The sequence below is a fragment of the Siniperca chuatsi genome, linkage group LG1, assembly GCF_020085105.1.
Source record: "Siniperca chuatsi isolate FFG_IHB_CAS linkage group LG1, ASM2008510v1, whole genome shotgun sequence".
Classification (NCBI taxonomy): domain Eukaryota; kingdom Metazoa; phylum Chordata; class Actinopteri; order Centrarchiformes; family Sinipercidae; genus Siniperca; species Siniperca chuatsi.
The window spans coordinates 3,802,241-3,830,200 of record NC_058042.1 but is presented as its reverse complement, the minus strand read 5'-3'; the positions used below and the strand labels follow the sequence as shown (position 1 = coordinate 3,830,200).

Here is a 27,960-nt window from a genome sequence, read left to right as displayed (position 1 = left end):
CCCCAAAAAGTTTGCAACCTATGCCATTGTAAAAACTGGTGAGACAGAGTTCCTTGATCTTTTGAACATTTCACACAAAGGGGTGAAGTACATTTAAATATTTTTTGTAGTCTAGTGGGAGAGAAGTGTAATCTGCACAACTTTTAATTGTATCAAAGTATGTCTAGCATTTATTGAACTACTGCGAATATTTTCAATACAGGTTTTCCACACTTCGTCTGTAATTTCAGTGCCCAATTCCTTCTGCCAGTCTTCCCTAAATTAATTTGATGATGGACTATTTAAATTTCCTCCAGACCCGGTCTAAACACATGGTTGGAGCATATCGGAGCGTCCAGGCACATTTCAGGGGCTTTCAATATCGATAACATCTGAGACCAAACTTTTAAGGAGTTTTAGATTATGGGGTTATTCCTGTATATGTCCTTTTTAGCCTTTGTTGGACTGTCAAGGAGTGCTGGGAGACATCAACGCTTTCAAGACAGGTGCTCAATCTGTGGCCATGCAGGCATTTCTTGCAGGTTACTGCCAGGAAGACAACCATGTCAAAAAGAGAAGATAGTTAACCTCACTGGCCCTTTGAAGTGCTTCCCAGAAGACTATGTGAAGCAGAACCTAATGCATTTGCTAAATCTAAGAATACCAACTCTCTTCTTTCGCTCTTTGCTGACTGAATTTGATGCCAGATCATACTTGTGTGCTGCCAGCATCCAGAAAAACCTGGTATTCTGGCTTTCTGTAATGATGTAACTTTCTAGGTAACTAAACAACTTTGTGCCACTACACTGAAGACAATCTTATCTTCTCCCCTGAAGACAGATGGGCCTAAACTGTCCTACATCAACAGAATCTTTCTCCTTAGGAATAAAGATCCCTCCTGCCCTTCGCCAAGACCTAGGAATAAGCTGCTTCCTCCGTGCTACCTTAATAAGCCTCCACCATTAGGCCCAGGGGCAGATGCTAACCTTGCTCGCCTGACTACCATTTCCACCTCTTTCAAAGTGGGGGTGCAAGCAGGGTTCAGAGAGGAATCAGTAAGCATTAAAATAATCAGACTGAAACCTTCCTAGTGATATATATTTTACTAAAAAATACAAAAGGTTGAGGAGGAAAGAATTTGTGCAACATCATAGCATAAGTGGAACATGTGCTGCAGTTGTAAATAGAGCGTTACTGTCATTACGTCCCACTCAACTCAACCCAGACCCCCATTATAAGTTAAGTGGGGTTCATTTGTATCAGTAGCAACAACATTTTTAGGCGTGTGAATTGCACATGTTGCTTTTTCCTGCCCAATGAGCACTCAGCTGTACCTGACTGAAAGAGCAGCTTTGTCTCCAGTTTGGAGTTGTTGTTTTTTAAAGCAAGTGGACGGAGAGAAGTTAAAGGGGCGAGGCGTGATACTCTCAAATGTTTTAGGAGCCCATTAAAGAGCCCAAATGTGACAGCTGGACAACAGAGCAGAGAATCATGTGAAATCTGTGGCAGTTTTGTTCAAGATTATCATTACGGAAGATGTTTTTGTCATAAGTCTGTTGTTGTGTCACTTTCATGTTGAAACAGATGGGAATCACTTAAAAGGTGATGATGGATTAAAAAAATACTACACAGAGCAATACAGTTATCATAAGCTCAGTACTGAGTCAAGACAGTACATATAATATAAGCCCCTTTGGAATACAGTAGTATTATGATTAGTTTGGGGGACACTGATTCAAATTGACAAGTCTGGTTATTTAAAGACTTCATTGGCTGATCTCCATCCCTCCGCCCCTCTTTACTTACTCGCCCCCCATCAGATGAGTCAAGGATGCCAGGTAGCCCCAGTTACGCTTCCTTCAAAATAAAAGCATATCATTTGCATTTTGAAAATATGTACAAAGAATTACAGACCATATAAACAGGTGAAAACAACAACAATACTGATTATTCTACTACTACAACTACTGCTGCTATTACTACTACTACTAATAATAATAATGATCTTCATTTATAGATTACTTTTCAAAACTCAGGTTACAAAGTGCTAGACACAGTGCAAAAGTGTAAAACCAACAATTATGAAATCAAATATAAAACTAATCAAATGGGGAGCTTTTCGTGTAAGAAAAGGCATTAACTATGATTATTAATATTAATCTATGAAGAAGCACTGAAGGTGTTCTGGGTGTTTTAGTGGAACAACACTTTACTAAGAAACTTTATGTCTGGTGATACTTTCATTTCTCACCCATCTGGATGTAGACTCAACCAGGGCAGTTTTTGACCAAAATAATTCATATGTAACTCTAATTAACATAAATAAAACTAACACTAACCAAAAAAAAAAAAAAAAAAAAACGAACCCAAAACTTGATAAAAGGTGTAGCAGTACTCCTGTCATAATTAGACAAAATACACATTTGTAAAATGGTCAGGAATATATAGGGCCATCACGTTTCTAAGGCTACAGGTTACAGTATGTAAGATGGAGCTGTCCTTCTATAGCCTCTTAACACTTGTGCCACAGCCATGGGTTAAAATGACCTTTCTATTGGAGGGATTGATGAGACATAAGACTTTTCAAATTGTATGATTTGACGGTGTATATTTTTGCAGTCCTACATAATCCAACTACTACAGTAAGTCATTTCACGGAAACCAAATGTGAGAATCGTCATTCAAAAAGGCTGTAGACCCGTTTTGGAAACTTTTTACTGCATGAAATACATTGAAAACATGTGAATGAGATTCTGCACTGATTCAGGAGATCTGTGGCTTCTAGGTTTCAATCTTATCCATATTGGATTTATTATAAATACTACTGAGTCAAAAAAATGTGTAATGTGTAATTCCTAGGATATGTGTGAAAGTGTGTCAATACTTCCATGACACAAACTAACTCATGTCAGTAGTTTAAAAAATGTAAAAATGATCTTTTCCATTAACAGTGAATCAACTCTACTTATGCGAGTAAAATCGGATGCGTTTGAATGCCTGCTTTTACATTCACAAACAACATTTTTGGATGAGCTGAACACTTCTTACAGAAGGTATTTTCCCACTTCTTCCCACATCACGTGAACAGCTTACTTTGGCTGAAAAAAAGATTTCGCCCAGCACACTGTGATGAAGTCAACCACGTGTGGAGCAGCAGCTCTGCCACTGAGAAGTCTTTTAAGCAACAGCTCAGCTTTTATTTTGATGGCAGTAATCAGACACCTCATACTTCACTGTGAGTAGCTTGACGGTCGTGTTTCGCTCTGAGGTTTGAAGCCTGACCTGGTCCCAGTCTCTTTCCTCTGCACACAGCCGAGCATCCTGAGCTCTTTGCTGCTGCTCACTGGAACTTTTAAACTCACAACCTGGAGCTCAGCGAACCCAAAAACATACCACTGAAGAAGAGTTTGACTTCGACAGGAGTGAAGGTATTTCTACAAAAGGTGGGTTATATACTTTGCTTTACTGTTTGGTTTTGAAAAATGTGGAAGTTATGAAGAGGACTAGGCTACTCTCATCTGAGAGATTTGCACCTATGTTCATGTGCGCTTTCTTAAAACCAAATTTTCACTAAATACTACATACATACTACTAATACTTTTTTTTTTACCTTAATATATGCTCAATAAGCTAATTCGGATTTATCTTATTCTAAAAAGCCGGAAAAAGTGAGGTTAAGATGAGTTTAAACTTCACTGTACTTCCCTGAGTCCACCTGTGGATTCATATTCCATCCCCTCTCTTTGTGTTCATTATGAATTGTCTTATCTGAAAGAGGAATGATATATATTTTTTTAATTAAGGGACTGTATTTGTGTTTTTCACTTGAAACTGGACATTTTTACCTACTGGACAATCAGTATCTCTGTATCATATCTGTATAATTTCCAAACAGCCCTGACAAAAACAAAAGAGAATAAAAATCATTAGAATAAAAAAATGACAAAAATCCATTTGACAACTGAACAAAAAACTGAAATAAACAAAACAAACTAAAACCAAACCATTCATTAATTTTGAATCTAGACAAACAACATGCCAAAAGTTTATCGTAAAACATAGTACATTTTTTGTTCTTCCACGAGAGTATCAGAAAGTCAGTATAACTAACTATTGAGTGCCACAGACTCTTATATGGACGTTTACTATATTTTGAAGCAGATTTAAAATCAGCTGGTGTTGATGGAAGTTCTGCAGGAAATCAATAAATCTATGAAATCCGACTACAGGTCACCAACATATTTTACATCCCTGTGAGTGTCTTATGGGAATATTATAGTGACTTCTTTCCATCAGAAAGGTGTGTCTAATAAACTGTACAGTATGACTGCATAGTAAATTATCATACTTGACGAACCTGAAGCTTTTAAACCTGACTGATCATATGAGAAATACGCCTCACATAGAGGGCACCTTTTAAACAGATGGGCAGGTGAGGATCAAAGCCCTTTCACAGCTACACCTTTGGCCTTCGACTCCTCCCACCATGTCTCACACTCACACTCAGTCTCCTGCCTGAATGTTAGCAGTGTTGAGACGTGATGGAAAGGCACGGCTCTGGAATATACACCGCGCTGTTTACATAGGCCCTGGTGTCGTCAGCGCTGCCATAATACGTTCTTCAGGGGGAACAGATCTGGTTTTATGGGCCCCGGTCTCTCTGGGAGTGGACCTCACCAGCGGCTGAATGAGCTCAGTGTGGTGCCGGCCACCAGCACAGCTTACACACAACTCAGCTGCTAATGAACTGTCACTTAGTCCAAACACCACAGCTTAGTCCTGAAGAGACACTCCCTCCAGGTTTTAAACACTTTTCAAAGTGTATGAAGAAAGTTAACCCCTTCTCTGACAGATTTTAACTACAAAATTGTATAGCAGAAGTTGGAAACAGAAATGTGGGTACATTCTGATGTCCATTAAGAGATCATATTATTAAGTTCAAGTCAAATTGATTGTCATTGTTCACCAACATACAAAAATATAATTGACTGAATGTCGTTCCTCTGAGACCAATGGTGCAAAAAGCATAACATGGACAACAAAAAGCAAGCTAGCAGTGGTGGTAGAAGTATATATATATGGTAGAGATATTATCTTAAGTAAAAGTAGCTATAGAGAGGCGAAGTCCCCCCCCCCTTCCGGTGGACCACCATGGGACCTTATTTCGGAAAAAATATGTACTGTATTTAATGGCAAGAGACAAATAATTTTTGGATCCCGTGAATTGTGCCATGAATTACACATATGATGTTTGTCATTTTAAAAGATCATTTTGCACGTCAAGAAAGTCGCAGTTTGTCGTAAAACTGCTGAAGTATAAGACTCTGAAAATACGTGTTTAGAAAGACTACACACCCGAAAGTTGCGCAAGTGGTGTCACGACTTTCTCTCTCCACTATGATGCCTGTGTGTTTCGTACATGGATGTGTAATGTACCGGATTTAGTCACATGAGCAACGGATCTTGCTCGTTCTTTCGCTTCCTGGCTGATAAAAAGGACCAGGAGTCACTGGATAAAACACATCAGGTAAGGTAACGTTACGAGGCACGGCCATGTTGGTGACGTATATTGTGTGAGCGAGAGTTGTAGTTCAGGAAATGCTACTACAACAAACCTACGACAAAATGCGACAAACATCATATGTGTAATTCATGGCACAATTCAAACGGGATAAAAAAATTATTTGTCTCTCGCCACTGACTAGCGTACGTATTTTTTCCGAAAAAAGGTCACATGGGGGAAGGGGAGGGACTCTCTATAGCACAGTACTCCATTATTCCATTACATATTCAAAACCTTACTTAAGTAAAAGTACACAAGTATTATCGACATAATGTGCTTAAAGTATCAAAAGTGCTCATTATGCAAAATGGCCCCATTCAGTGTTACATTTCTTTTAGATATATTAATAGTACTTAAAGGATACATTCACATTTTTTCTAGTCAATCTTAAAAGAACACTCACATGCCCATATGTACACTGAAGGGGTTATTGGTTGCTGTAATTATAAATAAAAAATGTGAACCTATACTTTAAGTACAGTCCTTGAGTACCACTGCTAACAGAGGTCTATGTAGAAAGGAAGAGAGCCACTACACATAATATAATACATATTTAAAAACCAAATAAAAAACCTTTCATTTTTGAAGAAAAAAATCTGTATTTGTTAAAACTTTACGGCCGTTGTGACTCATGACATAGAGCGGGTCGTCCATTAATCATTAGGTTTTCCTTTATTTTTAATTTCAAAAGAAAGAAAAAACATGAATTGTGAATGACCTGGAGTTAGCAAAGAAGGCTAACCATCTGTTGACCTGGGCCAGACGTTAGAATTAAACAACATATCTTATTCATGTACACAACATAATGAATGTGCACAACATAGTACAATACACATCCTTCAATACATAATGCCACATTATAACGCGATAGTTAGCGACAATCACTACCATATTATTAAGAAAAAACAGACACTTGGGTTTTGATTCCTACGCGTTGAAATTCTCGAGATCCAAAAGAAGCACCTTTAATAAAATCTTCCCGCTGTTTCTGTGATTTCATATCATAAACTCAGCCTCAGAGGTTACATAAACTCTGTTTGCCAAGTAACAGCCTGAACTCAGGTGATGGAAGGGGCGTTCACCCCCAACTGCATCTCTGGCAATTTGTTCAGGTTATAGAAAGTGTGTTGGATTTCCGCAGCTCAGAAAAGTTTGCAGGAGCTTGTTGAATCTGGTGAGTGCCAGAGCTGTCTGACCACATGCCCCGTGACAGTTTGTCCAAGAGTTTCTGTGCCGTTTTCTTGATTTCTCTGTGCTGTTGGAGCTGTTGTCCAACTGTCTAAAAGTGTGTGTCATTTTATCATTACTTTTCAATTCTTCGGTCTGCATGTCTTTACAAAGAGACAAGCGAATGACGAAGACTAATTACACTCAGGTGAGGGGAGACAACTGACACAGGTCAAACTAATTAGGGCAGCGCAAACAATCAAAACTGGCAGGAAAAACAAACAATGACAGGAAGCAAAACTACAAGACACATGAGGGAAGGAGAATATTTCAAAATAAAACAGGAAATACTATACATAAACCCTCAAACCACGACAAAATACAGAAATATCTCCTGTAAAATACCCTAAACTGATGTAACTGTGGCAGAAAATAAGTGTTCATGCAGGACTTATTGCTAATAAAAGTCAATCAATTTCAACTGAAAGTCCTGCATTTATAATTTTACTTGAGTAAATAACTATTAGCAGTAAAATGTACTCAACAAGTACAACAAAAACAATCAAAGACAAAGTTCACACATGGCAGACTCTCAAAGCCAGTGACAGCAATAAACAGTACAGTAGAAAAGTAGAAACTGATGTTAAACTTATAAGTTAGTATATGTTTTCAGATTGTTCACATGTTTAGAAGTGAATTATTTAGTTATTATTGTGCAGAGACTGAAATAAGACATATCAAGATGTCTGTGGCATTCAGTGTATATATATGCATTCTTGTGTTCACGTATAAAAGAAATGCCTGAAGTGTGGACATGTCACCTCTGATACACATTGATATGAACAAATATAAAAACTGAAATCAGGAAAAGTCTCAGTCTTTCACTGTAGAAGGAGGGAGGAGCTGTAAGTGTTACTCAGATGGAATAACAGCAAACATTTACTTTTGAAAGAACTGGAGCTCCTTGTTTGCTGTGAGAAAATAAGAGGCATTTGTGAGGGAGTGAGTAATCACTCAACCAGTATGTGATGTTACAGAGTTTGTACATGTGTGGTTGTGTGTTATTCCTTTGGGAAACGTAGTTGCTGTGTAGGTTTTGTGGAAGAAAACTGGAATCATGTCTGCTTGGGAGTGTTTGAGACTCTAAAGTTGGAGGTGTGGACTTCATTTGGATTTGAGCGTTATGACTTAAAAGATGTGACCCCCCCTTATCAAGGGAGTGTTGTCAGGACCAGAAGCACATTCACAGACAGAGCAGACATTGAGGCCAGTGTTTAAACTGTAGCGTCACTGGAAGCTCAGCATCATGTGTTTGGAATGAATGGATGTACCTGACTTCCATGTGTTTAGTCTGTTTGTAGAGAGAAAGAGACAGCTCACTGAGGGACCCTTTGTATGAAAACATGTATTCATTTTATGGGAAATAGACAAATTCCCACTTTTGTTTGGACTACTGGACAGTGGCACAGGTGTAACAGATTTCTTTGAAATTTGGTGAAAAGTCTGGTCCGGTCATCGGCCAAGGAACAAGTTACTAGTTGTTGTTTTTTCTTTTAAAAGATGCTTTACATTGCCAGATACAACATTTCTATACCCCTTCATTATGTTTTGATGCACCATTGCACTTACTTGAATGAGAAAATATGTTATTTTACATTTTTTTTTTACTAAATTTGTCAAAACAGAAATAGTATTAGATGCAAACTGTATATGTAGCAATGATGAGAATCGGAATAACTTTTACATCATCAGTATAAGGTGATGTGATGACAATGTACATCTGAGGGGTTGAATATGAGGCCTATAGGAAAATGTAATATCTTAGATGACAACTTTATGATTAATTTGATTCTTAATGTTCTGTCTTATGATGTTACATAGAGTTTAATTAAATTTACTTGTATTTTCCTTTTTTAAATTGCAGGTAAAATATGATAAGGTGGCTTGTGTTGCTGTCTGTGTGTCTACATGCCATCTCAGCGTCATTTGATTACATTTATGAAGAGCACTCCTTTATGGGTAAGAAAGCCTGTTCATGAGGTGCATCTAACCATTTCATGAATTTATTACATGCCAAGTTCCAACTTGAGAAAGACCAAGTGTGGTTGAAACCGAGCTAAGTGTGCGGTCATTGTCTCCTCAGTATATGCCATTTCCATTACCAGCACCTTGTCTTTGGTGCGCATTCACCAGACAGCTCTTGTTGATGTCTTTCACAGACCCGGAGGATGTGCTGAGTGTGAGCATTTCCTTGGAGGAGCCACAGCGTCCTCTACTGGGAGGAACGTTGGTACTACCGTGTTACTTTGAGGTGTGTAATTCTGAGCTTTTACTAAGTGTCAGTTTGTTTTGAATCCCAGTATCTTTTACACTGTATATTCAATACAATATATTCAGAAAGGATTTGTATATGTCGTATGCTCGGATTGTGGACAAAGAAGAATTATCACCTAACTCTGCATCTCTATGGAGCTATTTTGCCTCATTTTGAGGCTCTTTAGCTGAGAGCTCAGATTAACTTAGTTTCCAGCAGCGCTGTTTTCAGCAAACAAGCTTTGATAAACCCACTGTACAGAGACAGTCCACTCCCAGAGAGATAGTACACGGGAGACAGTGCATGGGAGACAGACAGCGTTAGCGTCTAGCTGGTGAAGAAAGTGGAACATCCAGCAGCTAAAGAGCCAGATATTTACTCAGGAGTTGTTGGAGACCAAGACGGACCTCAAAGGAGAATGAAAACTGGACTTAAATTTATCGAGCTGACAAAAACACAACTCCAAGTGAATGCTAATGTTGCTTTGTGTCTGCTTGATGTGTAAATAGGCAAATGTTTGCTAACACATTAAGGTTAGTTTGTGCGCTATTACAAGTTAAAGGTTTTAATTGTGTACCGAGCGCCTGTGTACGTTATAATACTACCTTTAATTAGCTTTAGATTGTTGTGATTATATTTAGTAATGGTGGTGTTGTTTCCCATGTAGGACCACACCGTCCCAGATCCAGGAGCTCCCACCGTCGCTCCCCTTTCTCATCGTATCAAATGGAGCCTCGTCACCAAAGAAAAAGTCACGACTATCCTAGTGGCCTTGGAAGGTCAGGTGCGTATCAGCGAGAGCTACCTGGACAGGGTTAATCTGGTGGGCTACCCCATGACGCCTACAGATGCTAGCATCAAGATATCAGAGCTGCGGTCCAGTGACACAGGAGTCTACCGCTGTGAGGTTCAGCACGGCATTGAGGACAACCACGACATCGTCCATGTGCAGGTTCAAGGTATGCAAATAAGCGTCACATCAGTATCACATAACGTCAGTGAGGCAAATGTGGGATACAACAGATAGAATATCCAGCAGAAAAGTTACTCATTTGTTTTGTAATATTCTACACTGTTTTCCGCTAATTGGTTTTCAAATTCTTGTAGTTGTAGTTATGGCCTATTTGGCATAAACTGCCAAAACTCTTGAACTCACTGTGCAAATGCGACCAAATTAGGAAGACAGGTGCACGCATCTGCTCCAAGTGATCCTGCAAAATGTGTTGCCATTCTGCCTATAAGTGGCACAACAGAAATATGATAAAATTAAATGGCCAGATCCAGATGAAGAATAAAAAATTCTTAATATTTTCTATTTTTCAAGTAGATTTTGAGGATTGTTTAAGCTTTGTAGAAGCTTTTTGAGTACTATCTAGTTTTGTGGTATTGATCATTTAAAAAATGTACTTAATTCATTCTCAATTAAACTAAAGTCTTTGTTTATCTCTAGGTATGGTGTTTCACTACCGGGCCATCATGGGCCGCTACAGTTTGACTTTTGAAAAGGCAAAGGCAGTATGCACCCAGAACAGTGCGGTCATGGCTTCACCTGAACAGCTTCAAGCAGCCTTCGATGATGGATTCCACCAGTGTGACGCTGGCTGGCTCTCTGACCAGACAGTCAGGTCGGTTTGTCATATGATGGGCAACTCTCTACTACTCCTGTTGAAGCAACATGACACAAACACATTCAGGGTTGTAATTTGACCCTTAAAACATGAAAATTCATGTGCTAATGAGAACAAAAACACCTCATACTGCATAAAAGTGTCCAACAAATACCTAAAGTTCTAGCCAACCAAATGGCAAATGTACACTTTATTTACAAAATACATTTTTAAAAAGTGCTCAAATACTTTGACACTATTGAGGGACCATATGTGTAGTTTTGCATATTTTAAAGTTGAACTACAAAACAAAATGAAACATCATATAATTGCCAAACACTTTCCAAAGCATACTATTAATCTTCTTTGAAGGAAGCCCTTGTTTTTTATTAGTTCCATTGGACTAAATGTCTAGATAAATGTCTACAGTGTAAAATATGTCACTTTTTAAAAGGATTTTTTTTTTGTCTAAGTTGTGTTGCATATTTGCATCATTGTCAAAGGACCATTCTGAAAACACTCCTTTGTGATGTGTTCAAGGATGTTCCAACACCTGAGATTTCAGTCAGCAGCACGGCATTGACGAACTCAAAGCCAGAGGAAAAACACACAAACAGGGATGTTGTGAAAAGGAGAATTTGATAGTTTTAAGGTTGCTGTACAGCAGCAAATGTTAGATGTCAGTGTGCTTGAGAGCTGTTTACAAGTTCATATTCTATTTTTGATATTGACATACAGTATTTTCTATTGAAAGCTTGTTTTTATTTAACCAAAGGTACCCAATCCATGATCCTCGTGTTAACTGCTATGGTGACAAAGAGGAACTGCCTGGGGTCAGGACATATGGAGTGAGAGACCTCAATGAGACTTACGATGTCTACTGCTTCACTGAGAAGATGACAGGTACACTGGGATGAACACTGCAATGTTTGTGATTGTTGTGGGAATTTTCTTTCGTTTTCACCTTTGGGGTATTTGAAGCTCGTTCTTTCATTATTTTACTCTTTAACTGATGAACCTCTCTTATCTGTTACAGGCAGAGTTTTCTACACTGCTTCTGCAGAAAAGTTCACCTTCTCTGAGGCTGTGGTGGCATGCTCTAATCAGGGAGCTCAGTTGGCCACTACTGGTCAGCTCTACCTGGCCTGGCAGGGTGGGATGGATGTCTGTAACGCCGGCTGGCTGGGAGATAGGAGCGTCCGCTACCCCATCAACATTCGTCGGCCGCAGTGTGGAGGGGGTCTGCTGGGGGTGCGAACTGTTTATCTCCACACAAACCAGACAGGATACCCACTTCCTGAGTCCCGCTATGACGCCTTCTGCTACACAGGTAGGCCATCATTTAGACAAAGAGTGGAGATACTGAAAACACTGTTCTCCTCATTATGATATACACATATATTTTCAATAATCTAAGATTCTCACGCCAAGAGATTGACCATTGTTAGTAAAATGTTATACAGTTAGATTTGGCAGAAAATACTGTGCTTTCAGAGGGAGTTCTCAACAGCAATGAGGATTCTGCTGGATAGACCTAATACTCCCTTAACAAACACATTCATGAAAACTGAAGCTCTGAGTAAATGACCCATTGATGGTAATGTATGAATGAAGCAGCTCATGCCTGAACTAACACAATGCTATTTACGAGCTGACAAATGCAATTATGAGATTCATTTTACATTATCGCCAATCCCCCATGTTGGCAGTTGGGCCACTTTCAATCGGCTTTATTCAATGTTTTTATATAATGGATGAAATGTATGTCAAAGAGGTCACTCGTAGTGACGAACAAACAAAGAATTATCACTAACTGTGTAGTTCCCCTCAGCTCTACGGACCATTTTAGTTTCTTTGAGCTCACTGTTTTAGTTTTCTGGTTTACTGGTTTGGTTCAGTCTCACCGCTCTCATCAGTGTTGTTTCCAGCAGCAGCATGGAGCTGCTTTCAGTGAAAAGCTCTGATAAACACACTGTAATGACTAGCTGGTGAACATAGTGGAGCATTTAGCAGAGCAAGAGCCATGCATTTCCCACAATAGGTAGAGACCAAAAACAGAGCTAGAAGGAGAGTGTGTGTGTAAATAGGGAACGGCTAATGTATTTACCATATCAACTTTATAAGGTGATCATATGTAAATGTTGTTTTTTGCACTGCCCCAAGTGGCCAAAAAATCTATTTGTGCAGATTTAAACATTGTTAAGTTACAAATTTTAAGAGATTGGAGGGCCCGGCTTGTTATAAACTCAATATAATTGGATGGAACTTTTACATACTCCTATTAGGGTGTACTGAAGTATCGCTATAAATGCTATTTTCCAGGAAGAGTACTTGATCATTTTAAGAATAAAATTCTTAATTTTTGGTATCTGTTTTTAATACTGTAAGTGCAGTTTGACTCTCTAATACAGAATTAGATAACAAGAGAAGAAAACTCAACTGAACCAACACAGCCACAGCTACAACAAAGGTTTAGCATTTTCTTACTAATCTCTCTCCTCAATCACCTCCAGAGTCCCCTGATGAGGAAGGTTCAGGCATCATAGAAGAGGGAAGTGGCGTGCTGAGTGTTACCACAGTGACACAGAGCCCAGAGGTGTTCTTTAGGAGGACGACCACAGAGAGTGAGGCAGTCGGAGAGGTGGAGACTCAGCAGCCTACCGTTGTGGACTTCACCTACACAGAGAGCCCTACCGAACTGCCTCAGCCGCCAAATGTCACTGAGATTGTCACTGACCTGATAGAGTCAGCCATTGCCCGACCCGACACAGGCAGGGAGCGCAGCAAAGGCTTTGTGATGCCTCAAACTGGTCAGTGAAAGAACTGCTGATGCATGTTATAACTGTAACATCACATATAAAGTCTAGTGAGTGTCCCTAATAATAATGTTCCTAATAAGGAAAAAATGGCTCCATCACACAGGAATTCCTCTTTTTTCTCTGTGCAGGTGTGGTCTTCCATTATCGCTCAGGCTCCGGTCGCTATGCCTTCACCTTCATTGAGGCCCAGCTGGCCTGCCAGAGTGTCGGAGCCTCCATCGCCACGCCACAGCAGCTGCAAGCAGCATATGAGGCTGGATATCACCAGTGTGATGCAGGATGGTTACGGGACCAGACTGTAAGGTAAATCTGAAATGTATTTTCAGAGCAGGTAGAGAGAATCCTGACCCAGACAATACATCATCACGTTTGCTCTTTTCTAGGTATCCCATTGTTTTCCCTCGAGATAAGTGTGATGGAGATCTGGGGGATCAACCTGGAGTTCGGTCCTATGGTTTGAGGCCAGCAGATGAGAGATATGATGTGTACTGCTACATCGATGGGCTCAAAGGTAGGGGAAAAAACACTGTTTAGCTTGTAAAATGACACACTCCTCTAAAAATGAAAGCCCAGAGACTTACGTGCAACTTCATTTTATCATGCACAAGATGACAGGGTGCATCAACATGTCTTACCAGCATTATCCCACTTTTTACACAGCTACTCTGTAACGAGGTTATTTCTTTCTTTTTCACCATCTTGACATCTCTTCTTCATCTGCTCCACAGGTGAGGTTTTCCATGTGGGCTCCGCTGAGGGTTTCACCTATGATGAGGCTGCTTCTAGCTGTCAAGAACAGAACGCCGTATTGGCCTCCACCGGAGAGCTCTACGCAGCCTGGAAAATGGGTTTTGATAAGTGCCGTGCTGGCTGGCTAGTGGATCGTAGTGTCCGCTATCCCATCAACAACCCCCGCACTGAGTGTGGAGCTGGGAAATCAGGAGTGCACACTGTACACGCTCACCCCAACCGGACAAGCTTCCCTGAACATGATGCCAGATTTGATGCATACTGTTTCAGAGGTAAACGCTTGACTGTTATTATCTATAGGGCTCATTCAGAATTTTTATTTCCATTATCATTCATTTGTCATTTTCTCTTATTATTAATTTTACAGCGGATATTCTACTTATTGCAAATGAAACTGGACTGAACATCACAGATATCCAGGAGGCCCTCCTTAACCTAACTTCAATCACTGATTTGTTGAGGCCTGGTAAGCTATATTTAAATAATGAGGCAACAAATAACTTTCTTACTTGTGCAGATATCCCTTTTATTTCCCATGTCCCTCACTCGTTTTTTCTATATGTCCCTTTAGCTGTTCCTTCCATCGTCCCTCCCATCCCTGTGGAGACTTCGGGCTCAGGCTCAGGCTCAGCAGACTTCGACTCAGGGTCTTTGGTTGATGGTGCCTCTGGAGGTCACTCTGGAGACTTGTCTGGCTCTGGAGACCTCTCTGGTACTGGAGACCGGGTAATCTCTGGAGACTTGTCTGGCTCTGGAGACCTGTCTGGTTCTGGAGACCGGGTAATCTCTGGAGACTTGTCTGGCTCTGGAGACCTGTCTGGTTCTGGAGACCGGGTAATCTCTGGAGACTTGTCTGGCTCTGGAGACCTGTCTGGTTCTGGAGATCGGGTAATCTCTGGAGATATGTCTGGCTCTGGAGACTTGTTTGGTTCTGGAGGTCAGGTCGCCTCTGGAGATAAATCTGGCTCTGGAGACCTGGCCGGCAGTGCGATTACTGAGCTGCCCAGTGGAGAATCAGGTTTCAGCAGTACAGATGCTTCTGGATCAGCTCTCAGTGGAGAAGGATCTGGCGTCACTGTTGTTTTTTCAGGCATCGACAGCATTGTCTCTGGAGAGGGCTCAGTTTCAGGAGGACTCCAAGAAGCTGGAGAGGGAAGCACAGGGATCCTTATCTACCCTTTATCTGAAGCAGGCTCTGGAGTGCTCAGTGGTAGTGGGGACCTGTCCGGATCTGGCACTGGATCTGGTTTCAGCTCTGTGGAAAGTGGCTCTTCCATAGATAGCTCTGGGGAAAGTGGACAGTTCTCTGGCATATCATCCGGTTACACCACCAGCCAGGACTTTTCTGGCTTCAGTGGTTTCCCATCAGGATTCTCCTCTGGAAGTGCTAGTGGACAGTCAGGAGAGTCTTCGGGAAGTGGAGAAGCTCAGATCTTACTGATAGATGGTGAATTGATCGATGCCTCCACCCCGATTACCCACAAGGAGTATGAGCTTGGTGGAGGCCTACTGGCATTCAGTGGCTCTGGAGACACTTCAGGATCTGGGATTCTCAGTGGCGATCTCAGTGGCTCGGGCTCTGGGTTCTTCTCAGGTGTGACCTTTGTGGGGTCAGGGTTCACTGACCTTACAGTGTTATCCTCTGGAGAGCAAGAGGCCTCTGGGTTTTTACTCTACAGCTCTGGAGTGGGAAGTGGAGGACATTTGTCTGGATCTGGAAGCTCAAATTTCGTCTCTGGGTCTGGATCGGGAATGTCTGGATCAGGAATGTCTGGATCTGAGCCCTCAATGAGTGGAGAGGAAGGTAGTGTTACATTCTTGACTGGGGATTTCATGACAGTGGTGACTGAAGCCACTACACTGTCTATGGAGCTTGGACAGGGATCAGTGGAGTACAGTGGAGAAGGAAGCAGTAGCGGCAGTGGTTTCTACTCTGGTAGTGGAGACACCCGCTTGTCCGCAGCCAGCGGCATTTCTTCAGGAGCCTCCTCTGGAGATCTGCCTCAGGTGGTGCTGGCCTCTCCATCCAGTGAGTGGGAACTGAAAGAGAGCACCACACGTCCAGAGGAGGCCCTTAGTGGGGCTGAACTGTCACAGACCCCTGGTGACATCTTTGGAACTCCCAGCCCTGTGCTTGCCCCCGCAGGACTGGTGGCTCCTCCCATGGCAGCTACACCAGCCTCTGTGCAGACACCAGGCATTGTTGAAGGTAGGTCAACCTATTCCTTCATGTTAAATAATTTTTTTTTTGGCCATTGGTTGTAAAATAAAATGACCTTTTTGACACATTGTTGTCCGGTATTCTGTAAAATTGAGTGTGTGTGGGATATGGAAATCAGTGTTTGTTCAAAACTTAAAATATCCTTAAAATAGCTTACTGCTGGAGCTGAGATGGTGAATTGATAATCAAATAAAATTTTGATATTTACTTGTTTTCTAAGTATTCTGTGACAATAAACTGCATATCTTAGGGTTTTGGACTGCAGATTGTACAAAATCTTTTTTTAGTTTTTAAATAAAAGCCAAGGACCAGACAGAATCTTGGGCCATGTAGTAAAGCATTGCTCCCACCAATTGGCAACTAAAATTACTTAAATTTTTCTACAGTCCATTCCCTCATTATGAAATGTTTTGAAAAACTGATCAAATGTGAATTTATCACAACATAGTGTACATTACAGCCCTCTCAGTTTCAGGGTAGAGGTTTTAAACTTGCTTTACAAACATCTAGATGGACTCAAGTGCCATGCAAAGGTACTAGCCTATTTGTTGATTCTTCATCAGCTTTAACATGATTGACACATACATTTTAGCACAGAGGTTGACTTGTAAATTGGTCTCAGTGTTGAGCATTTTTTTGTTTGCATTCTGTGGAGAGTAGATCAACAACTATCTTTTTTAATAGCCACTTTTGCTCTTCTCAGGACTCTGGAATGTCCACACTTTTAATCATTTCATACACTAACAACTGTGTCAGTCAGCACCAATCAAATATTTGATAAAGTAAACAGTACCACTGCTGTGATTACACTTGAAAGGTAGATGCATCTTGCAGCTGTGTTCAAGTGTTAAAAAATACAGTACAAAAATACATAAACTTGTCTATTATACCATGGATTTTGATTCAAATTCGAGTGAGGATGCATTCAGGTACTGCACTGTGGCATCACATTGATGAGGTCAAAATTTTAAATTCAGAAAGGGCACAACTGCTACACCACCACCCAAGTTCTCTTTTGAAAGTAGTACTAGTTTGTTAATGGAGGGAATCATGTCTGAATCATTTTACCTGTTTTTCTAGGTGGTTTTAACCCATGTGAACCCAACCCCTGTGGTGCTGCTTCATGCACAGTAGAGGATGGGGTTGCTCTATGCCATGGTAAGTCCCAAAACAGTGGCAAGTTCCATTTTTCACTCCTTTCTTTCTCTTAAAACTGCTGAATTCAATATGATGTTTTGGTTTAACAGCCAGTAGCGTTTCTCTGTATGTCTTTGTTGTTGAGCAGTTTGCATGTTTTATATTGTTGGTCTGCATTCTGTTTATTAATCAGCTTGTCAATTATTTTTTTCAGATAAATATTTAACTGATTGTGATTATATTTACTGTTCATTGAATCATTATTACTAGACTTACCAAAAATCTTTTATCTCTCCCTGCTGTTCTGTCCTGGTGTGTTTTGCATCATATTTTTTGCTATGTTTTGTGTTCCTTTGATTTCCTTATGTTCATTTTGTCTGGGTCTGGCTATGGGTCTCTGTGTTTGCGTGGCAGATTGAATGTTAGGGTGCTTGTCAAATACGTATCAGCTCTGCTCTGAGGTTGTACAGCCTCTGTGTCACACATGTTATCACAACTGTCTTCAGTCTATATGTTGTTTTTGGTTTGCTGTGCCAGTACGCTGCCTCTGCTCTGCTGTATGCATGCTAAACACAGGGTAACATATGTGCTTTCTAGCATCATATGGGCGCTTTCATCCTGCTGGAATTTTAATACTGATCTTCTGCTGCAACTAACCACAAATTCAAAACAAACTTACTGCAGATATTACAATTATTAGTTGTTTAATAAACACAGATTTGGTATATATATTTCAGTATATATCATATATCATCATCATTTGGTAACCTGAGAGACCTCAAATAGTAAGATTTATCAAAAACAAAGGAACATAGATGATGATTCAGTGTGCAGTAAGTCTAATATGGATCAGAGGTTGCAGCAACAACAGTATTGTTCACTAACTTCTCAGTCCTGAGGTGTGATAGTCCTTCCATCACATCCTCACCTCCCTCACCTTGCTGGCCAACCTCCCATCCCCACCCCACGCTGAAACAGTAGTGTCACCCGCCCCCTTTTTTGCAGAGGTAGATGTGTGCCATTCCAACCCTTGTGCCAATGGAGCCACCTGTGTGGAGAGTGCAGACTCTTACAAATGCTTATGCCTGCCCAGCTACGGAGGGGAACGCTGTGAGATTGGTATGAGATCAGCTTCAGCTAATAAATACTAACAACAGCCTCTCAAAAACAACTGAAGAGAGAGAGAGAGAGATGCTAAACATCACCATCCGATAGCATCATTACTTGCTGTGGCTCTGTGAAAATACAAAGTCATGAGGAGTCCTGGTGGTCCAGCAGTCGAAGATGCACGACATGTAGCTGTGATGTCTCTGGTTTGCCATGGGACCCTGTTTCTTATGGGCAAAAAGGCCATAAAAGTAACTAAAGGGTCAGTTCACCCCAATCACAAAAAAAAACAAACATTTTTCTTACCATGACTAGCATCTAGTAATGCAGTAATTGTTCAGTTTTACTGCTCAAAACACTGAACAATTGACTGGCTGGTGTCTCTCTGAAGTTATCAAAGTAATCTGCCTCTAAAATTCGCTTTGTGTTCTGTCTGAACACACAGTAAGAGTACCAAAATAATCTTAACTCAAGGTCCAATTAATCAAGTCAAGTTACTAGCTCAGGGCTTTCAAACGCCTCTTGCGGTCTTCATCAGTGAATGGAACTGGTGCAAGCGTCATCACGTGACCTAAGTGCTGAACGTTGTAACACTTGTTTTTGTTCAGGGATAGTCTTTGGCATCAGATATGACTGGCCTTCTTGATCTTTCTCCCGATGTCAATGACTCCTGGTTGATGACCTTTGACACATTCGCAGTCGATGGTGTGACCACGGACAGCTCTGGTGTTCACAGACAGCTGATGTCTGTTTCCGATGTTCATTCAATCTCTTGTTCAGGATCCTTGTTTGTTTCACCGATACAGTGTTCCCTACAGATGGTGCATATGATATCATCACCACTCCAGTTTTCTTCAAGGGGGATCCTTTCTATAGGGTGTACCAGCACAGATCTTAGGGTGAGATGCTTCTGGTGGTCCCCATTGAGTTACAGTCAGGGCAAGACATTCCACATCCTTTCTTTGTACCCGCATTTATGTCATAAAATTACACCTGAGCCAATTCCATTTGCTGATGAAGACTGTGAGATGCAGTTAAAAATGCTGAAAAGCTAATTAGTGGACCTTGAGTTGAGATTTCATCACACATACTGATCCCAAGGTCAAGAAGGAGCGTTGACAGATATCTTAGACGTGGAAATCTCAAAGCGCAAATAAAGCCAAAGCTATCTGCACGGCTAAATATCACTAGGTGTAAGTGGGAAAATATGAAAACATGTTTTTGTGTAATTTGGGTGAACAGACCCTTTGAGCAAGATAATGAAAGAAGCCTTTGAATGTTACAGTAAAAGGGAAAAAATGGAAATTCACAATTACATTACTGTTGGGCAGGGTTCTCCCAGCTGAAGTGAAGCATTATGTATAATTTTCCATTCTGTATTGGGTCATTTGTTTTGTATGTCAGGATGGAAACACTGTCCACTGTCAAATTTGTACTGGATGCCAGACAGACTGAGGGCATTGCAGAGGGAAAATATGCTCCTCACTGACTCACAAGACGAGTACTGAATATGTAAACTGAAACACTACATGGGTTGTGAACAATATCAAGCACTTTATCAGCTGCTCAAACACTAATACCACACAGATAGCAGAAAGAATGATAAGAATACAGAACGGCTTCTCATCATCAGATGCTGTGCTTTAGTTTTCCAACCCATTTGTAGTTGTGGATGAGGAATGATATTTAATGAGTCTCAGAGCTCTAGAAATTGAACAAAAGGCGTATATTTATATTAAAGTGAATTCAGAATACCATACATTGAATGAATGTTGGCTCTTTGGTGTTGCGGCTGCAGATGAGCAGCAGTGTGAAGACGGTTGGACTAAGTTTCAGGGGAACTGCTACCTGCACTTCTCTGACAGAGAGATGTGGCTGGACGCAGAGCAGCGCTGCCGGGACCTGAACGCCCATCTGGTCAGCATCATCACCCCAGAGGAGCAACACTTTGTCAACTGTGAGTGCATAATGTAGTGCGAGTGTTTGTGTCCGTAGAGATGAAGACAGAGAGAGAATGAAAAACAAAACGTTTTTCTCCCACAGCAAACGCACAGGACTACCAGTGGATTGGGCTAAATGACAAGACAGTAGAGAATGACTTCCACTGGACAGATGGCACTCCACTGGTGAGTGAGGACATTACACTGGTGTGTTGCTCCTGTTATAGGTAGAGCATAGTATAGTATAGTATGGTGTAGTGCGGTGGTTCCCAACCATTTTGGTTTGTAACCCCTTAAAATGAAGTCTACTTGCGACCCCTTATCACAGTTGGCATACAGTGTGTATACAGGTGGTGGTCAGAGTGATTTTTCTCTCCCAGAGGGATTTATTTGGATACTCTTCAGGGCATAGATGAATAACTGAACAAGCATAGCAGGAACAGTGCCTCTGTATGAAGTTAATATTTCTTGTTGGAAAGTCTATCAAACAACTACAAAGAGACGCAAAATGACCACAAAGAGAAAGAAAACTACAAAAAGATGCCAAATAAGATGCAATACTACTATGAACAGACTCAAAACAACTACAAAGACATGCAAAACGACTGCAAAGAGTCTAAACGACTACAAAGAGACCAAAAAGAGTTGCAAAATGACCATAGAGACAAAAATGACTACAAAGAGACGGAAAATACCCATAAAGTGATGCAAAATGACTACAAAGTGGCACAAAAGTCTCAAAACAACCACAAAGACATGCAAAATGACTACAAAAGGTGCAAAAGGACTACAAAAGACATCTGAGTCATGTTTTGTTCTGGTTCACCTGCAAAATGTTACTGAAAGAGACATAAAACTACTACATAACTACAGGACAGTATCTATGTAGTCTGTAACAATAACAACACATCAGTCTGGTTGTCTTTCTCCTATGTAGGAGAGGTGGGGGGCCTTTTACATGTCTGTGCACAGGGGCCCATTGTCTCATAATCTGTCCTTGTTCAGGGACTTGAAGATGTAAAGTTATCCAGTAATTCTTTTAAACAATAAACATGATTTTTGTGGCAGAAGCATTATGTTTTTTTGCTTTCCTGTCCTGTTAATCAAATCATAACCCCTCAGATTTGTTTTGAGACCCCCTTTGGTGGTCCCGACCCCCAGGGAACCACTGGTGTACGGTATTGTAGCATAGCATGGCATATTGAGCTTAAGTCCTGACCCACTCGCCTCTGTTCTCAATGGGTTTTCACCATGGTGGATCATACAGCACGGAAAGTCTGCCTTGCTGCCAGTTTGTTCTAGTGACCAACCACAAAAGCATCAACAAAAAAATCCTCTGCATCTCAAAAACGAGACATTTGTAACAAACAAGAACAAGAACAAGTCTGTTTATACATGACGCCTCATCAGAGCTACAATATTAATCACCCATTAATCTAACCCAATACAGACTATGCTTTTGCAGTGCTAGTTCTATATTGGTTTGCATTTAACTTTGTAGTAGATATACAACGTTAGTTCAAGATGCATGAAAAGCTATTTTGTGATTTTGGAGGTCTGTGTGTGTATCTCTGCCAACTAAAGCAATGAAAATTGCTGTTTGCACTTGTGATAAGAGGTTGTGTGAGCAGGTGAAATGCAAATGCAATGTCATGCCAAAACAAGCACCAAAATAGCACTGCACCATCTGAGCTGCATAAACACAACCTCAGCTGCACCACTCCACCCACCTCAACGTAAGTGGGTATATTTAAAGGAAACAAAATTACCCAGCAGGTGCAATCACAAAAAATGACTTCATTACCAGGTGTTTGGATGGAAAACAACACTGTTTTAAAAATGTGGCTCCGTTGGTGGAAGCTGGTTGCTTCAGGTAACGGTGAGATGATATACGTCCAGTTTGAGTAATGGAATGATGAGTTTGAAGGCTTATCAGAAGCCAGAACGCTGAGGTTTATAAACCTATGAGACAGGATTTTTCAACTCTGGAAAGTGGCGGCAAAAGTTGAGCCAGGTGTAACTATTGTTGCTGGACAATATCTGTGCTAATATCAGTGCCTTAAGGATGGGGTATGCCTGAAAAGTTTATACCTGTTCAGAATATCCACACTCGAAGACGGGCGAAAAGCCTGCCATCACGGAGAGGGGAGAGATGTGACAATAGTTCAAGCAGGGATAGTGGCGCACACTTTTGGACAGTTTCACCCTAAAGGCATTCATAATGTTGCAGTACTTTGTACACATGAACAGTGACAGAAGTAGTTGTGTGAAGAATGAAAAACGAGATGTTCAAAAAGTTCTAATTCTGCTTACTTACAATGTACAGTGCAGATTGACAAATAGTAAAAGAGATTCAAATGAAAAGTTGCGGACCCTCTTACTTGTTCTCTGTGTCTTTGTGAGTTTACCTTGTAGTAAAGTATGTTTCTCCTTCCTCCTCTTCTTCAGCAATACGAGAACTGGAGGCCGAACCAGCCAGATAATTACTTCAACTCTGGAGAAGACTGTGTGGTGATGATCTGGCATGAGAAGGGCCAGTGGAATGACGTGCCCTGCAACTACCACCTGCCATTTACCTGCAAGAAAGGCCCAGGTATGTTGGTTCAGACCTAACATCTGCTTCTGCTCGAGTCTGAAACAAAGTCTTTAAAGCTGTGTTAATCGGTTTTGGGCCACTAGGGGTAAAAACAAAAAGACAAGGTAACCAACATACAGTCATTAATATTACTGCGTTGTAAAGTTGTTATGGCAAATGTGTTGGCAAACAATTGCCGACTTATACCTCCACAGATGCGTTTGTGTCCACCAGATGTAATGATAATTCTCCATAATTTCAGCAGAACTATGAAGGACCCCATTGAAAGAGAGCCATTAGATTTGATGTTCATATCAAAAATATTGATTAATGCAGGTTAGATTACTGCAGTACTCCCTACTGTATTATCAGTGCACTGGTAGTTTCACTAGCTTGTCATAGTTTGGTAATAGTTGCAACTATTTACTTAAAATACTCAATGCAAGAGACACATGTAAGTGGACACATGGTTTTATATGATGCCCTGTGGCCTCTGGTTCTGTGCTCAGTGTCCTGTGGCGCCCCGCCGGAGGTGGAGAATGCCCACATGTTTGGTAACCAGAGGGAGGAATACCCTGTCAACTCCATCATCCGGTATCAGTGCAACCCAGGGTTTACACAACGCCACCCTCCGGTGGTTCGCTGTAAAGCAGACGGACAGTGGGAGAAACCCCAAGTGGAATGTACTGACAGTGAGTGCACTCTGCATGGATACCCTGTTATTCATCTTGGAACTAGTTTGTAGAAAAACCTCACTGACAGGTAAGGACAAGTGTGTTATTTTTCAACAATAACTCACTCGTGTTGTGTTTTTCCCTCGCCGCAGTGAAAGCCAGAAAAAGAATACAGCGGAGGAGCAGCAGGAGTCCGGCAGCCAGCAGCAAGCTTCACTAAAAAGGAAAAAGAGGAATTAATTATTTAAAAAGAACATTTGCAACACACGAAAATCCATTTTCCATTTTAGTGAAGATGATTTGGAGGGTTGACTTGCTTAAAGGCCCACATGAAGGGTCCTACATCATGGTAATGTGATTTTTGTCTGTTCTACCCCCTCCCCCTCATAATATATTTTAATTACAGTATATATAATAATTTTATTGCTCTGAGTTTATTTTCATCATGTGTATTGTAATATAATTTTGTTTGGTGAAATCCTTGCTGGGAGACTTTGTTCCATATGAGTTTTACATTTATAGAAGGCAGCATCTGTCTGGTTCACTGTAGTCTGCTGTAGATCTGTACCACAGAGATGGATGTTGGTGTTACGTTAGGATTTGCTGTAAAACTGGTTTATGGTATAAGGTACCAAAAAGTCATATGTTTGTGTATCCATATGACATATCTGTCGGAAGAAAAACACAGCAGGGGGAGATACTCTTTCAGCAAAGTTAAAAGGTAAATACTGATGTTTTTAAAGTTCACATCAATCATCCGAGTTCCCCCATGGATCCTGGTTTCTGCACTCAGTAGAGTTGAAGGTATCATTTTTCCTCCTGCAGAAGAAGCCGTTTGCCGCCGTTCCTTCCTGTAATACAGCATGCAAAACTACTTCCACGGGGCGAGACAATCAATTACAGGAAACGTGGTAAAAACTTGATATTTTAAAAATGCTTGGAGGTGAATGTTGTCAAAGTGTAAGCACATCAGAGATATGTTTAGTTTAGGATATAAATACATGAAGATAAATACCCCATTATTAATGATTACATTTTTCCAGAGAGATCAAACACTCTCTGTAAAAGTACATTCTGGCTCTCTCCGGACGTATTTATGCCGAGTCATTTGAACATAGGTGTAGTGCTGCTGGAGTGCCCCGGAACGACGCTCCAGCACGTTTTTTCTCCAAGTGAGGAAATAGAATATTCGCAGTTTGCATAATTTGGTTGAAATTCATATAAGTATCACAATCAGAATGAGAAAAACTTTATTGATCCCTGAAGGGAAACTCTTTGTTACAAGTATTAAAGGATGCAATCATCACTAAAGCTATGTCATGCAAGAGAGCTAATAAAAACAAATGGAATGGTAAAAGTTGTCATATTGGCATTTAAGGTGTGTTGATTGATTCACGACGTCAACTCATGCAGAGTAACGTGCAAGAAAACATTGCACCTTAAACGTTGCCGGCAGCTGCCGGTAGCCTTTGAGCAGCACAGTTACAGCTAATGTTAATTAGTAAAAATGAAAAGGCAGCAAATCATCCTTTCACTCATCATTCACTCTTCTGACGGTTTCTTTATCTGTGATGCATTTGCAAAGAAACATTACAAAGCCAGCCTGTTAAACTTGGCCAGCATGTGCTACATCAACAACGCCTGCAGGAAATGAAAGCTTGCACACTGGTAGCTCAGTTTTCATAGCCTAGCCTATTAGATGAGCTTGACCTCTGCATGCACTGCAACTTTTCCTCAGAATGGATGTTTCCAATGCAGCTTAATTTGCTCGGCACAAGTAAGTAAATTAAATCTTTCAAAACACAAACTACTCCTGTTCATTCGCCTGTAAGCTATTGCCTAACTACAACCTACTACATCCACCTAATACACCTAATACTACTTAGCTAGATGTTTGGCTGACTGCCACATAATATTCTCAACATGATGAAACTATTCATAAAGTCGCTTAACATTTGATCGTGGTCAGTTATAGTTGACTAATGTATGTAAACTTGCCACCGTAGGAACAGTTACTTAACCTTAAATAGCACTACACATCTGCATCTAAATGACATCTGGATAGAAATTATCCACCTACAAAGGCATATGTGAAAGCACCTGAGGACTACCAAGTGTAATTGCACTGGTTAGACTGTTAAATTTGATCTGTGTACGGTGGCATGAATCATCCAGGGTGTAATGGTGTCAAAACGGTCACCTCACCAAGTTTATTTCTTTGGGGCGTGTTTAATATCTGGAACGGATGTTTCATTTCAAATTGGGTTTGGATATACATGTGAATGTTAAAAATCCAATCACATAAGGCATGTAGGCTTATAGCTAATTTAGGAAGAGGTAAACCTGGCGCAACTCTAAATTTGAACTGTCAAAAAGAATAGTTCAACATTTTGCTTTCTTGTTGAGAGTTACATGAGAAGAGCGATACCATTCTCATATCTGTTTGCTAAATATCACATTAGACATGTAATGTGTTTATTAGTGCTGGTAAGTGGATTTTTTTTACCTTTAGTCAAAGCCAGGTTAGCCGTTTCCCTGTTTATAGTCTTTCTGCTAAGCTAACTGCCCCCTGGCTTTAGCTTCATATTTAGCATACAGACATGAGCGTGGTATCCATCTTTTCTTCTAACTCTTGGCAAGAAAGTGGATAAGTGTATTTCCCAAAATGTCAAACAGTTCATGTGATATTCAGACTAAATTTATCCATGGAGAGAAAGCAAAGGAATCCATCAGACTGTAGTCTGCTATAGCATCCTGCGGTTTAAAGCAGAGACTTTTGGTCAAAGTGAATACACAACCTTTTATTTATTGATTTCACACAGTGGCAGAGTCTCTGCTGGACTGAGCCAGTGATAGTTGTACAAGAGAGATTCAGTAGTTATGAGACCACAGCAGCATCAGCAACACACGGCCAGGGTGAATAAACTTCTGCTAGCTCCATTTTTCATATTCCATCTGTAGAGGATGTGAAACTCCCACAGTTTGCCATGTTGGCTGGTTTGAGTCTTGTCCTGTGTTTTAGCTGTCATCATCTTCCACGAGGCTGTGCAGTGCATAGTGTTTCTGTGGAGTCAGTATAATGAACCTGTTATCTATTTCACGTATGTAACCTCAGAGGAAATAACCTCACTGTAAACATTACAGTGTGAACCTGTTGGGTTTTGTTTCCAACTTTGAGTGCTTTCATTTGTGCACTTGTTTTGTGTCGTTGTTGTTGTTGTTGTATTCGGGGGCTGTGCCTCCTTCATACATACTGTCACCTGCTGCATGATAAACCAAAAACTGAGAATTCAATTTCAAAGCTGTACATGTGTCTGCTGTAGCCCCATTTTATTCACTAATTTTAAGGATAAGTCTGTGAATATTCTCTATTTTTCTTATTGTCAACACATCCTATGAAAAGACCAAATCCAACCATGAATGTATCTACTAACAAGTATTGTGTGTGCATCTTCTTCCTCTGTGCCATAGAGCTCCATTATTGTCCAAAAACTATTCAAAAAACAGCAATGAGCCACACTGGGTGACATGTTTCTTCATTACCACGAACACACCGTGGATGGATCAAAAACTGGATACCAGAATCCAAAAATGGCGCCCTGACCCGTGAAAATTACCCCCCAAAGCAATTTTAGTAGCCAGAAAAGTTTTCCCGTTTCCTGGTTTGCTTTGGCGTTGTGTGGCCCCCTGCACATGCGTATTAGATTTTCTCCTGCTGGTCCCCCTGCGAGTAGACTTTACATTGGATTTGTTGTTGACAGTAAAAAAACACATAGATTAACACCAGTTTTATTATTTAAATGTTGTCATTTCAAATACAAATTCAATCCAACATGATTTGAGGACAAAGCAGCAGTGTTTAAATTCTGCTATGGAACACTGGTTCTTTGCATGAGGCAGATAAATGCAATGAACTGATAGATAAATAAAATATGATTTAACAGAAACACGTATTTGCCTCATCCCAACATAATGTCTTTCGACTTTGTCTTGTTTAATGTTTTATGAAACCAAAGTGGTGCAGAATGAATTCACATGCGCCCCATGTCTAAATGTTTGTACTCGCATCAATCAATGCCAAATAAAAACACTTTGGTTGTTACCTTC

General features: G+C 40.6%; 1 protein-coding gene and 1 long non-coding RNA gene across 5 annotated transcripts in view; one reads left to right on the top strand and one right to left on the bottom strand.

Annotated features, from left to right (window-relative positions):
- Positions 1-27,960, bottom strand: part of LOC122880365 — a 38,285-nt gene that overhangs the window by 6,418 nt on the left and 3,907 nt on the right. Inside the window, exons 4-5 of one of the 2 annotated variants that reach the window (XR_006378908.1) lie at positions 23,979-24,069; positions 23,013-23,180 (exon numbers count right to left, since the gene is read on the bottom strand). This is a non-coding gene — a long non-coding RNA (uncharacterized LOC122880365). Of the gene's footprint in view, positions 1-23,012; positions 23,181-23,978; positions 24,070-26,780; positions 26,917-27,960 lie in introns of those variants that run through there. The other variant, XR_006378907.1, reaches the window with a different exon arrangement.
- Positions 3,191-27,960, top strand: LOC122880245 (aggrecan core protein-like). 3 transcript variants are annotated; one of them, XM_044205171.1, is made up of 20 exons: positions 3,193-3,422; positions 8,634-8,728; positions 8,929-9,020; positions 9,691-9,982; positions 10,474-10,648; positions 11,406-11,533; positions 11,667-11,960; positions 13,144-13,440; positions 13,578-13,752; positions 13,833-13,960; positions 14,178-14,471; positions 14,567-14,665; positions 14,771-16,408; positions 17,501-17,578; positions 18,563-18,676; positions 20,463-20,621; positions 20,708-20,790; positions 23,053-23,197; positions 23,689-23,871; positions 24,006-27,960. In XM_044205171.1, the coding sequence occupies exons 2-20, from the start codon at positions 8,641-8,643 to the stop codon at positions 24,071-24,073; spliced, it is 4,530 nt and encodes a 1,509-aa protein (XP_044061106.1). In that variant the 5' UTR covers positions 3,193-3,422; positions 8,634-8,640; the 3' UTR covers positions 24,074-27,960. The 3 variants fall into 3 exon arrangements, with proteins under 3 accessions (XP_044061123.1, XP_044061106.1, XP_044061115.1); XM_044205180.1 differs by lacking the exon at positions 18,563-18,676; XM_044205188.1 differs by lacking the exons at positions 18,563-18,676; positions 20,463-20,621; positions 20,708-20,790; ... (1 more) ...; positions 23,689-23,871; positions 24,006-27,960 and adding an exon at positions 17,972-18,554 and having other exon boundaries at positions 3,191-3,422.

Bases quoted from the DNA above. Each gene is read 5' to 3' on its own strand.
- LOC122880245 (XM_044205171.1), top strand. From the start codon at position 8,641: ATGATAAGGTGGCTTGTGTTGCTGTCTGTGTGTCTACATGCCATCTCA. The intron at 11,961-13,143 runs GTAGGCCATCAT...AATCACCTCCAG, and splicing joins TGACGCCTTCTGCTACACAG to AGTCCCCTGATGAGGAAGGT. The intron at 13,961-14,177 runs GTAGGGGAAAAA...TCTGCTCCACAG, and splicing joins CTACATCGATGGGCTCAAAG to GTGAGGTTTTCCATGTGGGC.